General features: G+C 34.6%; 1 protein-coding gene across 2 annotated transcripts in view; it reads right to left on the bottom strand.

Moving 5' to 3' along the window:
- Nucleotides 1-5644: 5644 nt before the first annotated feature.
- LOC114336078 (uncharacterized) overlaps nt 5645-17532 on the bottom strand; it is a 437383-nt gene continuing 425495 nt past the window's right edge. For both annotated transcript variants that reach the window (XM_050645495.1, XM_050645496.1), the window contains one exon: nt 5645-9362. In XM_050645495.1, the coding sequence (XP_050501452.1) occupies nt 9137-9362 (226 nt within the window). In that variant the 3' untranslated portion in view covers nt 5645-9136. The remainder of the gene's footprint in view (nt 9363-17532) is intronic.

Raw genomic sequence — 17532 nt, 5'->3', positions numbered from 1 at the left:
AATTTAAAATTAAAGTCATTAAATTGTCTGCCTTACGCCCAAACATGCCTCAAACACATCGGCACACTCATCAAATAATTTGAAAAACACGTGAAATTTGACAAATGAAGACTACAGGGGAAAAACGCTGTAAGTCAATTTTTATCGATTTTTTGATGAATACATTTTTCGGTACATACTTGGATACACGTAGTACAATCCACAAATATCAAACAAAATAAAAGTGCAATAATTCAAACGTTACAAACGAATAAAATAATGCTGTACAATGGAACAGCGCTGCAAGTCAAGGTTAAACTAGGCAACAATGCTATAAGTCAGATTTAGGTGCTCAATACGCCTGTCCGTAGGGACAATTTACAACGGAAAATCACAGTCAGTGTTCAGCATTCATACAAGATATTTATTTTAGTATCATTATTATCATAATCACAGTTTGTTTTGTAACGTTTGGTAAGTTTGAACTATTGTTTATTAATATGGAAAGTGAGGACAGTGAAATTGAAGAGGCTTTACAGTCAAAAACTACAAGAAAACGAAAAAGTTTTGGGCGAATACGTGATGTAGCTAAAGCGCTAAAAGTGCAAACTCACGAAACAGGCGAGGACTGCCGTTGCAAACGTTATCAGCGTTTTGAAAATATAACGGTTGAACAAAGAAATACAATTATTCGTAATTTTAATTCTATGCTGAATTGGACCGAGCAAAGTGTGTATTTGGGTGGTCTAATATCCATACTTCCTGCAACTCAAAGAAGGCCAAGAAAAGACGAAGAGAATTGCAACGTAAGAGATGGCTCTTTTTATTACAGAATTCGCCTTGCGGTAACTAATGATGAGGGGCATACATCACATGCAAAAGACGTTCAGGTTTGTCAAAAAGCTTTTGTTGCTCTTCATGGCATATCCACGAGAAGATTACAAACTGTACAAAAAGCCCTAAAACATGGTACAATTGCCAAGAACAATAGAGGTAAACATGGCTCAAGACCTAATAAAATGTCTGAAGAAACTATGCAGTTAATTTTAAATCACATAAAATCATTCAAAGGGCGCATGAGTCACTACAGCCTAAAAAAATCTAGCAGGAAGTACCTTCCAGAGGAACTTAACATTAAAAAGATGTACAAAATGTTCCTAGAGAAACATTCCAATAGAGCAGTGTGCTATGAAGTATATATAAAAACATTCAACACACGCTTTAATATCTCCATTGGGTATCCCAGAACCGACACTTGCAGCATTTGTGATGCTTTCAAAATAAAAATAAGGGAATGTAAAGATGAAAAATGAAGTAATAAACTTAAAACCGGGCAGAAATTTCACTTGCTGAAAGCACAGACATTTTACAAACGAAAAACGAAAGCTAAACTACGAGCAAGGACCTCAAGAGAATATGAAGTCATAGCCATGGACTATAATAAAGACCTTTCAATACCTAATATTACGAGTAACGACGTGTATTATAAAAGGCAGTTGTCTTTCTACTCCTTTAATGTCCATCGACTTAGTGATAATGATGTTGTTATGTACTCGTACCCTGAGACAGTAGCTCGAAAGGGTGCCAATGAAGTTTGCTCATTTTTGTATGACTATGTGACAATCCAGCTTTTTCCTGAAGTTCGTAACTTAGTGAGTTTCTGTGATTCGTGTGGAGGCCAAAATAAAAATTGGACGGTATTCCGGTTTCTACATTATTTAGTCCATAAAATTAACAGATTTGACTCTATTTTAGTGACCTTTCCTATAAGAGGTCACTCCTACATGGAGACGGATAAATATTTTGGTATCGTTAACCAAAAAAGTGCAGCAGAAACCCCAGAAGATTGGGAAGCAGTGTTACGATTGGCTCGTCAATAACCTGCGCCTTATAAAGTAGAAGTGGTTGATAACTACTTGGTGCGTAGATGGGACACTTTTCTTGCACCTAAGTATGCTACAAAAGTACCTTTTAAAACTAGACCAATAAGAGAATTAAGCATTTCAAAGCAACATCCCAGACTAATTTATTTAAGAGACACCTACAATGGAAAAATGGTTTCTGCTGCCATTAACAAAAAAGTGACTGGTAGGGAACCACCGTATACTGGAAAAGAATTCGTTTTTCCTTCTCGGTCCTATACTAAGTCACTGCCCGTTCCAATGGCAGAATACAAAGATCTCCAAGTTTTAAAAAAATTTTGTTGAAATTGAAGTTATTTTTTTCTTTCGTTGAATTAATATTATATTTTGTCAATTACAGCGTTTTTGCCTTTTTCCTCCAGACCTTTGGTTGTTTTTTTTTTTAATTTCTCTTGTTACCTACTGTACATAACAATTTCAGTTTTATAATATCATACTCTGTATATATGAGTTGTCAAATACTCAATACAACAGTGTTGTAGCATGTTTATTTATGAATTCTGAAGTTTTAAATCTTAAAATCGCGTTTTCCAAAAATTTAAAAAATTGACTTGCAGCGTTTTTTCTATGCAATCTTCAAATAATTTGATTACAGGGACTTTTAGTTAGTCTTTGGGCCGCAGGTTGAGTATCACTGCCATAGAGGTATCAATCCGCCAATGAACAAGCAGAATTACTTATAAAGAGGAAGAAGAAGAAGCTCAATCTTAGCGTTTCATATACTTTCCTCTCACTGCCTGCCACAGATATTGTAGTTTTTTATTTTTATTTTGTTTATTATTTCATATTCGTTGTCCTTTCTCGCAATACTTCGTGTTCGTTTTTTTCTATGTCCATGCTATTTTAAGCATCCTTTTGTAACACTACATCACAGTACTACATCTCAAATGGCTGTAGCTTATTTATGTGTTCTTGTTTCAGTGTCCAGCTTTCAAATTCATGTTGTAGTATCAAAAACACGTAACATCTCATAGGTCTTATTTCAGTTCTAGTCTGTCTTTATTTTAGAGATTTTTTTCTTTCATTTTTATAAATGAAAACAATTCTCTTTTTTCTTGCTATTTATATCATGGACCTTATTTCTGTTGTTTTATCATGGAGGAACCCTATGTTTGTATATTTGTTTTCTTATTAACTATCATATATTTAGTCTATTTTATATTCATTTTTAGTCCATATCCCTCACACAAACTGTTTGTTTTGTTTAGTAGTACGTCGAACCCGCTTATTGGAATAGCCTTTGTGCCAAGCATAAGTATTCCTATAACTATAACCGAGATATTCTAATAACCGATCATTGGTTGCTACTATAAATGTTTCGGGACCTCAAATTTATATTCCTTAAACCGGGATATTCCTTTAAGAGGTATTCTAATAAGCGGGTTCGACTGTAGTTGGAGTTGTTCAGCAGAGCTTGCCATAATCACGGTGTCATCTGCATATCTTATGTTATCAATATATAGTTCTGCCGTTAATTAATTCAGAACTTTGATAAGGAATCGTTAAAGACTATTGATTGGAGGCATCCTACACAGATACAGTAGAACCCGCTTATTAGAATAGCTTACTTACTCTAACTTCGTACTCTAACTTTCAAGGAACACTTACATAAAACTGCAGCTAAAGTAAAAACTCGCAATAATATCATTCACAAGCTTGCAAACACCTCTTGGGGAGCCAATGCAGACACAATCAGGACAAGCGCTCTTGCATTAGTCTATTCAACAGCCGAATATTGTGCTCCAGTCTGGCTAAACAGTCACCATACTAACGTCCTAGACACACAACTAAATCAGACAATGAGGTATATTACGGGGACCATAAAAAGCACACCAACTCAGTGGCTTCCAGTTCTAAGCAACATTGCACCAACCAATACACGACGGTTAGCTGCCCTTAAATCACAATACCAGAAATGTCAAAAGAATCCCTCATTGCCAATAAATACCGACATAGATCAGTTAAACCAGGGCCAATTGCGGCTGAGATCTCGAAACCCGCCAACAAGAACAGCAAAAAATCTTCCAAACAATTTCACAATCGATGAGCATTGGATAAGCGAATGGAACGAAGAAGTGAACAATGCACACCTAATAGGAAATCCCACAGTCAAACTCAACGGTTTCTCTCTTCCGCGTCGAGAATGGTGTAATCTGAACCGAATCAGGGCAGGTCATGGAGTGTGCAATAAATCACTTAACCAATGGGGTATCGCAGACAGCCCGCTATGTGACAAATGCAATGCTGCTGAACAAACAGTCCACCACATTACACAAGAATGTCCAGCCACACGATTCGAAGGAAGCTTAATCGAAATCCACGAACTAACTCCTGAGGCAATGGAATGGCTCCACAGTAGCAATATCCGCCTTTAATGTTTTCATTTATATTCTTACAATCTATTGTATGTTTTAGCAATGTGTAAAGTTCATACGAATGTATATATATATATATATATATATATATATATATATATATATATATATATATATATATATATATATATATATATATTAGAATAGCCTTTGTGCCAGGCAAAAATATCCTTATAACCGGGATATTCTAATAACCGATCATTGGTGGCTAGTCGAAATAAGTGTACCGAATATACGTAATAATATTATTTACATACTATGCCAATGTGTAGTTTTACATGCTATGCCAATATGTAGTTTTACAAACTATGCCAATATGTATATCATATTATATGTACCTACATAATCAGTATATGTAAATGATTTTATGTCTTTTTATGTCAATAATACAGTAGTGTAACTACTACTTATCTATATGTTAAATACCAAATTACATTATATGTATGTGAATGAATACAGTAGGTAATTAATATGAAATGTATGCAATATGTAGATATGTAAATATTTTCTTATTAAAATGCATATATAACAAAATTTACTTATTTTTTCTTGAGAAATTATCGGTAATTATAGCTTTTTTGTTGTTAATCCGTGTGGTCATCCTTAATACATTGGTTGAATCGAAGTTTTATTGGCGGCAAGAAATGGATTGTTACATTATTCAACCTCACGTCGGGTTAAAGTAAGATCTTTTCTTTTCGAATTTAACAAAGCCATAATTCACATCTTGCAAACAAGTAGGTACTCTCTGGGTGAATTCTAAATAAACCCATTCTAACAATTTTATAACAGGCAACAGTGGGTGAGAATATGTACAGGACTTTGTAGAACAAATAAAAATTACTTTATGACCCATGCATTTGTCGGCTAAAGATCGAATTGGTACTCGTAACAAAGTAATAAATATTTATTACCCTAATAATATCTAATCCAGCACTACAGGCCCTTGACGACAAACCATACCAAACATAATTTATTAGTAAATTGTAAAAAAAATATTCGTTAATCTGCAAAATATGCCAATAAGCGGTATTATCTAATTAGAATATATTCCAATAAACGGATAAATTTATTAAGGAGTAAATGGAAACGTTTCATGACCTCGAATTTATATTCCATAAACCGGGATATTCCTATAACAGGGATTCTAATAAGCGGGTTCGACGTATATGAACGAACTTACTATATCAGTGAACGATACTAGAGGTAACAATACTATTTCTTGAGGACAATCTTTTACTTTTCTAATATTGATTGTCTGACCAGAAAAAACACATACTATGGAACAAGATCAGATCTAATAATGTAATAACTTTAAATCTGTAACAATAAGTGATACACATTTTTAAAGTAGCAATGAAACAAGTATTTAGCTTTGCGTTTATTTAATATCTCTTACAAATACAAAAACATATTTAGGAACAAATAAAAATAATAAAAAGCTTTAACTTCAATTATTGGTGGTATTTGGTTAGAACGTAACAATAATTAGATTAAAAATATTTGATCAGATTTTTAACAAAAAGAGTAATACAATAGCACTAAAGGAAATAAATAATATTTACATCTAATTACAGAGCTAATAAAGTATTGTGAAAAAAAAAGGGTTATATACAAAAGCGTATTCATCGTGTAGTCAAAATGATAGCAAATTTTGAAAAACATGATTTTTATTCCAAGCTATAGTTGAAAGTATTAAAGAATACCTGGTAATTGTCTTTTTATTCTTCTGCGGACATAGTTCATAGTTATATCCAATCTGTCATCAAAGTTCTGGTGAAAGCAAGCATTTTGCAATTCTTCCTGATTAAATGTAAAGTTCGACTCCGATGAAGATATTTCGATATTGGTGATATTGCGATACGTGATACTTAGATATTTGAATACGTGATATGTTGATCCTTGTTATATCCTTGTATAATAACCAGGATCGAAATATCACGTAAGGTTTTTATAACCTGGAAACCTTTTTTATGTAACAGAAATCTCTCGATGAACATTCACAAGAATATCCTGAAATGTTATGTTGTGGTCTATCTTATTGTATGGTTGTGACAAATTGACTTTAAAAACCATAACTCTAAGCAAATTAGAAACATTCGAATTGTGGTGCTATCGACGAATCTTAAAGGTATCGTAAGTGTCGCACACTTCGAGTGAAGATGTTCTCCAAATGATGAATTCAGAACGTCTGCTCATAAACATCATAAAGAGGGAAAAACAGAATACTTCGGCTCGGCCATATAATTAGAGGACTAAATACCATCTACTTCGCCTTATAATACAAGGAAAGTTGGAGGGAAAGAGATGGATTGGTCGAAAGAAGCTTCATGGTTGAGTAATATTAGACAATGGTGTGGTTCCACAGTAGAAGAGTTATTTCGCGCAGCAGCAGATAGAGAAAGGTTTCAAGAACTGCTAATTATGATAACGACTAACGTCTGAATACTGACACGGCACCTAAAGAAGAAGAAGCACAATATGATAAAAATATATTTAACCAAACTCTAAGATAACTTAGAAGTATTTCTTAAATATAGGTTATATTTACGTACTTAAATAACATCTTAAGAATATTGACAAAACTGTCATTTTGGTACAAAAATACTGATTTATAAAGTGAAAAGCGTGGAAAGAACAAATCTGCAGGAAGGGAACTGGCAAAGTAGAAAGAACTGGAGAGTACGGGTGGTACGGTTGAGTGAAGGAATAAGTGAAAACTGGGAAAATCCTTAGTATATGCGTGAAACTGCAATTTGAACTAAAGGAAAAGTAAACACCATGAGGAAAATAAAACCCAAACAAGAATTCGGTTAGGTGCGGCAAAAAAAATTGATGAAAGGAACTAGAAAATCGCTTAATCCCAACTGTAAATGTAAGCGAAAGGCCACACAGGCGATAATTTACGGCGCCGTAAGAGCAGTAAACCTGTCGAGGCATTTGACTAACCATTTGTAGATGAAATAGGGAGTTAGTCAACCAATGCCTCGTGTTTACTGCTCTTACGTCGCCGTAAATTATCGCCCGTGTGGCCTTTCGCTAAGGCTATGGCCAGATAAGCGACAATTTACGGCGCCGTAAGAGCAGTAAAATGAAGCGCGAAAATAGGTCCCACGGTGAGTGTAGTAGATGGCCAGATTTTAAAATATCGCGCAGCAACATAGCAACATAGGATAGGACCCATTTTTCGCGCTTCATTTTACTGCTCTTACAGCGCCGTAAATTGTCGCTTGTCTAGCCGTAGCCTTATAACTACAACCAACAATAGATATATATGTAGGTACATACTTTTTGCGAAAGGCATAACTGAAAAAAGCATTTCGCATACTTCAAAAAGATAAAACACGTTAAAATAGGATGGATGATAGTTTAATATAGGTTTATCATCTGCCCAAAATTATGTTGTATATCTAAATTATTACTTTTATATGCAACCAGTAATACAGGAGAATGATGAAATTGCCGACTTAGACGTAACAATGGGTGCATTCAGCAGACTCAATCGATGACTAATCGCTTAGTGATTTTCTGCTGAATGCCACATAAATTTCCGATTAGTTATCATTCGATGACTTATCGGTCGCCATTTTAAACATCGGTTTTGAAATATGATTACTTAGCAAATCAAAATAAGATTGACGTATGACGTGTGTCTAACACGTATATTTTAAGTTATGTATCTTAAAAAAAACATGAATTGAAGGCAAGGAAGGCTAAAGGCATATAAATCACGCTGATAAATATCTGAGCTGCTTTGTTGGATTATTCGTATGTACCTATTAGGTTTACCTATGTCGCAAGAAATTCAAGAATTTGAAACTATGTATGAATTAAATGGGGTTATTTATAAATTACCATTTCATAATAATTTTCATTTCTGTTCTTGGGGTGTCTTTCACGTATTTGCAAATCATTTTGAAAAATGTGACAGTTGTCGTATACACATAAAAGTATACCATTCAGAAGAATCGTTAGCGATTACACATCGCTAAGTAATCGATTAGTCATCGCAGTTTTCTGCTGAATGCAGCCAATATCTAAGTAAACTAGTTCATGTCTGTAGAGACTTTTGGCGTTGAATGGGGCTTTTCATCGATTGCCATTCGTTTCGAGCTTCTCTCATGTGTCACATAATTAACTTATTCGTGGAGCATGCCCTGCACTTATCCTGAACGTAGCCAGATTGAGATCGCCTGCGCATTACGTTTTCGCAGGGAAATATTCGATCTTATTGAAAGTCCAATTTTGTAATGCGCAGGCGCTCTCCCTCTGGCTACGTTCAGGTTATACAGCGCGAAAAGGCCTAATAGATCTACGTCATACGTCTTTGGTTTGTATCATTGGTATATGCCTTAGAATATAAAATAAACATCATGTTTAACATCAAAGATGTAATAAAATCGTTAAGAATTTCTTTTCTTCCCTCTTTCAAAGGTACGTCACTGGAGATGGAAAGCAAATCTGACATCTGGTCGCCATTTGCGACCTCCTTCCCGGCTCAAGGTCATTTTGTATTTACTCCTTCCTGGTTATTTTATATTCTAAGGTAAGGTATATGCCAATAACGTATGACGTAGATATATTAATGTTATGTGACACATGACAGAAGCTCGAAACAAATGACTGTGAATGAAAAGCCCTATACTTAAAACTTTTAGTTAAAATAAAAATATTATCAACTATATTTTCGCTAGAGAGTAAGTCACATTAATTCCAAATAAATACGAACAATACTTTTGTTATCCGAATAGCATCTTTTGAAATTTCAAAGTTGCTTCAGTTGTCTTATCTATTAAAATGTAACAGGCAGGTTCAACAATAATAATTAGTTAATACAAAATTTTAAATATGAAGCTATGTTCATCCACCCTTTACATAGTTATATTCTTCGACTATAGGTCTTGGATAAAGCGGGTTGGGTAGATTTCCATTCTTTTTGTATGTCTTCCACCTGATGTTTTTGATTAAAGTGGGTTTTCCTAAATCTTCAGGCTTTCTTTGTTTCCTTCTTCGGTGAGTCACTCGTTTTCTGGGTCTTTCTATAACAGTACCATTGGCTAATCTCAATGGTCTCATTGGCCTCAAGCTAAAACATAAAATCGTTATAAAATTTTTGTGTTAGGTATAATTATTATTAAAATTTTATTATTACTTATATAGATAGACTACCTACTACTCGTAGATAGAAGACATTTGGGTCTATTGAATAAAAAGAAATATTTGCTTTTACTTATAAGTATTTAAGTATTGTAAAAGTATTTAAGTATTTACTTGTAAATATAGTCTAAGAGCTAGTGAACCCTCCGACTAACGGTCGTCCTGTAGGGCTAGAAGTTTGTCTAGTGATAATTCATAGCACACCAAGGCTAAAAACATGACCTAGCAGGCATCAACGGTGCAGGTGTATCTACCAGGTGAATCGAAAAGTGCAAATGTAGGGGGTAAAATAAACTTTCTCCTGTAAGGTTTAAATTTAAGTATGTGTTTGAGTAAGTCATTTAGAAGAAATGTGTACAATGACAGGCGATTCTGAAGAGCATAAAACCTTGCCAGGCGAGGGGAAATATTAGGGGTTTTTCCTAAAATTATTCTTTTTGCATCGAACAAATTTTTTTTAGGTTTCTTGAATCATTCCAAACAAAAAAGGTCTTTAGTGATTTTTCTCTTAAGTTAATAGTTTTTGTTATATAAGCGATTGAAAATTTTGAAAATCGCGAAATCGGCCATTTTTAACCCTAAATCGGACATTTATCTAAAAATTTCAATGTTGCCAAGTTACGTAGATATTCTTTAAACATTGATTGATGAAATCCCGAAGAGTTTTTTGCAATAAAATATCGAAAACCCCTTTGTTTCTAATTGCTAATCAAGCGAGCGCGACACTGTAGTATAACTGAGGACGTTTGAGTTTGCATAAATTCATTATCTCGAGAATGGGAAAATTTCAAGAGAAATCCTCAGATAGGTCGATTTTTATTTTTGAATTAGGACTTTTTGGCATATATATAATACTAGTGACGTCATCCATCTGGGCGTGATGACGTAATCGATGATTTTTTTAAATAAGAGTAGGGGTTGTGTGATAGCTCGTTTGAAAGGTTATTTAATTCTCTATTCAGTGATATAAACATTAACATAATTATTTATACAGGGTGTACAAAAAAATGTTTCTTCTATTTGTCAAATTTAATCAAAGTTAATTTAATAAAAATTTTTTTTTGTACACCCTGTATAAATAATTATGTTAATGTTTATATTAGTGAATAGAGAATTAAATAACCTTTCAAATGAGCTATCACCAACCCCTACTCTCATTTAAAAAAATCATCGATTACGTGATCACCCTCAGATGGATGACGTCATTAGTATTATATATATGCCAAAAAGTCCTAATTTAAAAATAAAAATCGACCTGCCTGAGGATTTCTCTTGAAATTTGCCCATTCTCGAGATAATGAATTTATGCCAACTCAAACGTCCTCACTTATACTACAGTGTCGCGCCCGCTTGATTAGCGATTAAAAAACAAAGGGGTTTCCGATATCGTATTGCAAAAAACTCTTTGGGATTTCATCAATCAATGTTTAAAGAATATCTACCTACGTTGGCAACTTTGAAATTTTTAGATAAATGTCCAATTTAGGGTTAAAAATGGCCGATTTCGCAATTTTCAAAATTTAAATTTATTTATATAAAAAAAACTATTAACTTAAGAGAAAAATCACTAAAGATCTTTTCTGTTTGGAATGTTCAAAAAACTTAAAAAAATTTGTTCGATGCAAAAAAAAAATAATTCTAGGAAAAACCCCTAATCTTTCCCCTCGCCTGGCAAGGCTCATGCCCTTCAGAATCCTGTCATTGTACACATTTCTTCTAAATGACTTATTCAAACACATACTTAAATTTAAAAACCTTACAGGAGAAAGTTTATTTTACCCCCTAAATTTGCATTTTCGATTCACCTGGTAGATACACGTGCACCGCTGATGCCTGCCAGGTCATGGTTTTTAGCCTTGGTGTGCTAATTATCACTAGAAAAATTTCTAGCCTTACAACACGACCGTTAATCGGAGGGTTCACTAGCTCTTAGACTAATACTTAAATACGAGGAAGTATACTTCTTACTATACTACGAGGAAGCAAATACTTCTTTTTATTCAATAGATCTATTATATGAAGCTTAGACATGGAGAGCAGCAGGCTTTAAATCTAGAAAAAATGCTGAAGATCACCGATGTTTTCGAACTAACTAGACTACGAGTCATAGACATTGTTATTCCGTGCTTTCAAAAGGAAGAAAGTCAGCTTATCACATACTAAAGTAAACATTCTCAATTAGGGAGACAAGGGTATGGCCCAAGAAAGAAATTTATGAAGAAGTGTAGAGGGAAACCAACCCAGCATAGCTAGAAAAAGAATAGACTTATACTAAATATATGCTGATAATATTTATGCCTTTTCATCTGAAGTAGGTGACAAGACATATTATCAGTATTGTCAGTATACAGGGTGTTTCATTAATAATTGTCCATATAGTAACTGGAGAAACCTTAGCACAAAATACGAAGATTTAACCTAAATCACTTAAATAAAATGTGGTTCCTTACTTAGTTACAGGGTGTTTTATCTAAAAATTTAAAAACTATTTTTGCTCAGCATTTTAAAACTATTAGGCGTATCCTTTTCATACTTGGCAGAAAGTGCGACTACTAGACACCCTACTAAATTATGATAAACAAACGTTTCTAGCTACTACCAGAGGCGTACGGCAGGGGATGGTTTATGGTTGACCCTTCTCAAATTCTACGCCACTGGAGGAATTACTATTTTAGTGCCATTTTTAGATTCTACAATACTTTCTACGTGCATAATATACTCTTCATTGGTAACGATAAGGTCATTAGTTTTCGAGATATTTGAAGTTAAATATGAAACGGCACAGTTATTTTAATTAATTTATTATATGATTCATATGATTAAAATTTAAAACTTATTTGTACCCAGTACTTTAAAACTGTTTGGCGTATCCTTATCACACTTGGCAGAAAGTGTAGGCACTGTACACCCTACTAAATTAAGATAAATAAGCGTTTCTAGCTACTACCAGAGGCGTACGACAGGGGATAGTTTCTGGTTGACCCTTCCCAAATTCTACGCCACTGACCAAATTGCTATTTTAGTGTAATTTTTTGATTTTGCAATACTTTTTATGGAAATAATATACTCTTTATTCGTAACGATAAAATGATTAGTTTTCGAGATATTTGAAATTAAAAATGAAGCGACACATTACACTGATCAAAATAACCGTGTCGTTTCAGTTTTAGCTTCAAATATCTCGAAAACTAATGACTTTACCGTTACGAATGAAGAGTATATTATTTTCATAGAAAGTATTGGAGAATCCAAAATTGAACTAAAATAGCAATTTCGCCAGTGGCGTAGAATTTGGAAAGGGTCAAGCATTCACTTTCCCCCGTCGTACGCCTCTGGTAATAGCCATAAACGTTTGTTTAACATAATTTAGTAGTTTGTATAATACCTATACTTCCTGCCAAGTATGAAAAAGATACATCGAATAGTTTTAAAATACTAAGCAAAAATAGTTTTTTAAATTTTAGATAAAACACCCTGTAACTCAGTAAGGAACCACATTTTATTTAAGTGTTTTAGGTTAAATCTTCGTATTTTGTGCTAAGGTTTCTCCAGTTACTATATACACAATTATTAATGAAACACCCTGTATAGGTACCTAGTACCTAGTACTGAACGGAAAATAACGGGAGTTTAGAGCACAGGCGAAGAAATAAAAGAAGTAAGAAGAGTTGTACTACATGTAAATCTTGGTTAATAAAACTGTCCGTATGACTACCTACGATAAGAAAAATAATGCACCATTCTAATACCTAGTCTTTGAAACTGATTGCTTTACGACTGATCTGTATTTGAATCGGTAAACACCAGCAGATAACCACTATCAGCATACTCTGACATAATATAATGTCTTAAATCGATTTGAGGTACAGAAACTTTGCTGGAAGATTTATAATAGATATATCAAACATTATTTTTTGGTAGCTTATTAATGAGCTCGCTCAAGTAATACCAAAGGAGAATACTACAATTCAATAATAATAGATTGTTTTATGATATGGATTATTTTACTGATTACTATGCTGTCCTGACTAAAGTAGAATAGGGCAGTGAAAATAAAAATGGATAGAAATAATGAGAAGAATACCAGCATCAGTACAGGCCAATAATAATTTTTTTGACATTCATTTTATTGCGATCTATTTTTGATTCAATAAAATTGTGTTTTGACTAGGAAAGTTTTGGGGTAGTTCTGATTTCTTTCATTATATATGGATTTTGGGCTGCTGAATCCAAATATGAAGTTTGCGGACAGCATTTCTTGCCGGAACATATTGCGAAAAGAGCGAAAAATTTCAGCTTTTTTCCGCTTTTTTGCTCAAATCTCGAAAACTATTAACTTTTAGTCAATGGTATGTTAACAGAAATTAAAGTACTTAAAATTATCTACAAATATCACTATTTACTTTTTTTCAGACGAACCGTTCGGTCTAAAATACAAGTTGAAAATTGCCAATTTTTAACGGTCTCGGCAAAACCCTCTTTTTACATTCCAAAACTTTATTTAATTCATAGGTATGGTATGTCTCTTGTGACAGCTTCCATGAGTCCATTCCGTCCTAAGAGGCCGGGAATGTATCTGATTTTCCCTTAGAGCCACAAAAGATCAGGCACAGATGGAGTCACAGTTTCAATTGGTGTGAACATTTCCTTCGGATCTGTTATCTTGATTTCTGATAAACCTTGAGGTTTTGTCCTTTTAAAATGAATTAGTTGAACAGCTCCCTGACTTCCATAAACCTCAGGTGCGGGTTTCTGTTTTAACCGAAGAATGGATTGCTTAGGAGCTACTGCATGTTTTGGTACAATACAAAAAATGCCACATATGACGTGAAAAGTGTGGTATTCGTCGATTGTATGTACGTTAAAATCAGCGTTATCGTACACCTGCTGTGTAAAGCACGGCAGGTCAATTTTCTGCGGATCGCCTGCGAATGCTGACCCTTCCAGGCGAACAGCTTCTGTATAGGATGAACAAAACCCCAAAGAGAAAACTACATCAACCTATTTTCTTGAGCCGTACTTTTTGTAGAGGAAACGGCCAACCCTGCAAGGAATGGTGAGACCAACTATCTGGGCCTTACTGCCGCTACAAGACTTTGAGCAAGCGCGTTGCTTATCTGAAAGTGTCATCAATCGCAGGCGATCCGCAGAAAATTGACCAGCCGTGCTTTACACAACAGGTGTACGAAAACGCTGATTTTAACTCTTTCTATGCCAGGCCTTAATTTGCATGTTGGTCCCTCAATCCCAAAGGTTTTTTCATGCTTAGAGTTCCATTGCCTTATATATACGTCGCATATCAATAAACAAATAAATGACGAAAACATGTTTTTAATGAGTTTTTTTTTTAACTAACTTAAACGTTTTCTTTTCAAAAGTACTCATGAGAGAGCAAAATCAACTTGAAAAAATGTAACTAACTTAAAAAAATAAGGTAATGTAAGTTAACATTAAAATTTTTCTTTTGTGTGGTACAGTAGAACCCCGATTATCCGGGTGCGGATTATCCGTGCTGCGGATTATACATGCTATGATTTTCTGTTACTCAAGTTGCATTTTTGAGGTGTTATCAAAATAGCGTCACCGTAAATCACTTGACGGAAACTCTATATGACGAAAGAGAGACTCATAATGAAAGATTTATTTTTTTCTGTTATTTTTTATGGTAGGTACATATATGTATGTGTATACGTACATATGTATTATGTTATACATAAGAAATACATGTTCGGATTATCCGTGCTTTTCAATTATCCGTGCCTCCCTTCGGTCCCGAGGAGCACGGATAATCGGGGTTCTACTTTACTCCTCAAAACATGACACTACGCAAAAGCCGACTACTCCGCATCTTGCACACATGTATCTCGATTCTCTTCTTTTTTTTCTGGTCTTTTCTGTGGCTGCAAACGCTTCACCTTCTAGCAGCTACCTATAAGCGTTGCCACCAGTGCTACAATATAGCATATATCTAAAATATGTAAAGAAATATATACGGCAATGGTTCCGCATGACCTGTCTTAGGTGCCAACATTTTGAGGCTTTGGGAACAATAATCTAACATTTTCGGACATATTTCTACGGCATTGGGACACCAATGAGTCTAAAATTTTATAAGCAACGCATATTTTAGGCTTTGCTAAATTGAGACCATAACACCTTGAACGTATATATACGGCTGCTGGGAATACAGATCCACTTTTTCAAAAACATATATATGCAGCGTTGGGACAGAAAGGGTTAACGTACATACAATCGACGGATACCACACTTTTTACGTCATGGGTGGCATTTCTTGTATTGCACCAAAACATGCAATAGCTCCTAACCAATCCATTCCTCGGCTAAAAACTAATCCCGCACCTGAGGTTTATGAAAAACGGAGAGCTGTTCAACCAATAAATTATGAAAGGACAAAACCTCAAGGTTTATCAGAAATCAAGATCCGAAGGGAATGTTCACACCAACTGAAACCGTGGCTCCATCTGTGCCTGATCTTCTGTGGCTCTAAGGGAAAAGCAGAGACATTCTCGGTATTTTAGGATGGAATGGATCCATGGAAGCTGTGAGAAGAGACATACCATATTCATATTATGAACTAACATTTATTATTTGTACAGAAAACTAGGAGAAATTTATTAAATGACAGCATTCTAATAAAAACTAAAGTTTTGGAATGTAAAAAGTGGATTTTGCCTAGACCGTTATAAATTGGCTTTTTTCAACTTGCACTTTAGACCGAACGGTTCGTCTGAAAAAAAAAGTAAATAGTGATATTTGTAGATAATTTTAAGTACTTTAATTCCTGTTAAAAGACCATTTACTAAGAGTTAATAGTTTTCGAGATTTGAGCAAAAAAGGCGGAAAAAACCTGAAATTTTTCGATTTTTTCGCGATTTTTTCAATGTTCCGGCAAGAAATTTTGTCCGCAAACCTCATATTCGGATCCAGCAGCCCAAAATCCATATATAATGAAAGAAATCAGAACTACCCCAAAACTTTCCCACTAGGGAGCTCGTAGAGTACAAAGTGGCTGAATCATTTATACAAAATAATAAACAATACATTATATGAGTGTTAATAAAGTGACACATGACACAGTCAGTATTCACCCAGTGGTGAATACTTAAAAGGGTACAATAATAATTGAATTAATACAGTTATTAATAATTAATTGAATTAATTTGAATAGCACAATGGTAATTGGAACGATTAATTATTTTCTAGTGTTAAGGTCAAGAGTGTCTGGCTTTTTAGACTTCTGTTCTGTAGGGGTGTCAGGAGATTGGTGACCAATATGTTTGGGTGAACCTGCAGTTTATTGTGGTACTTGGAGCACAGAGAAATAATTTCTTTAAAAATGAATAACCATTTTCAATTTCTTCTTTGACGGTTTGGACTTGGAGATCCGTATGTATATTATTGTTGGAGATGTACCAAGGAGCTTGTCACAGTTGCCTTAGAACTTTTGATTGAAAGCGCTGTATCTTGAGTAGGTTTGTTTCACTGGCAGTTCCCCAGATTTAGATGCCATACGTCCAGATGGGTTTCAGTACAAATTTGTAGATCAGCACTTTATTGTCTAGACTTAGGCGTGATTTTTGATTCATGAACCAGTACATCGTTCTATATACGAGTTCCAGTTGCAGTCGTTTGTTCTAAATACGCTTTTGCCATGTTAGGCGGCTGTCTAGGTAAATCCCCAAGTATTTGACGTCACTTTTTATTGGGAGTGGCGCGTTTTTAAAGGTTACAGCTGGATTGATCCCCTTCCTTAATGTAAACGAAAGTGTGTTGATTATTAGCTATTAACTTTGACTCTCCACAGTTTAAACCATATTTCAAGTCTATTCCACGTGCCTTTGTAGTATCTGAGAAGCTAGTGTCGGATTTTCGTGGCAGGTCATTAGGACAGTGTCATCAGCATATGTTGCAATTGTTGTACAATCTGAAGTTGGTACATCTGCTGTACAAAGAAGGTACAGTGTGGGTCTAAGGACACTTTCTTGGGGTACGCCAGAGTGGATGGGATGTAGAGTAGTGAGGGCCTCCCCTAGTTTTATCTGGTACGATCTGCCGGTGAGGTATGATTGTAGGAGCAT

This window comes from Diabrotica virgifera, chromosome 3 (assembly GCF_917563875.1).
Source record: "Diabrotica virgifera virgifera chromosome 3, PGI_DIABVI_V3a".
Taxonomy (NCBI): domain Eukaryota; kingdom Metazoa; phylum Arthropoda; class Insecta; order Coleoptera; family Chrysomelidae; genus Diabrotica; species Diabrotica virgifera.
This window is presented reverse-complemented; position numbering and strand designations above follow the sequence as displayed.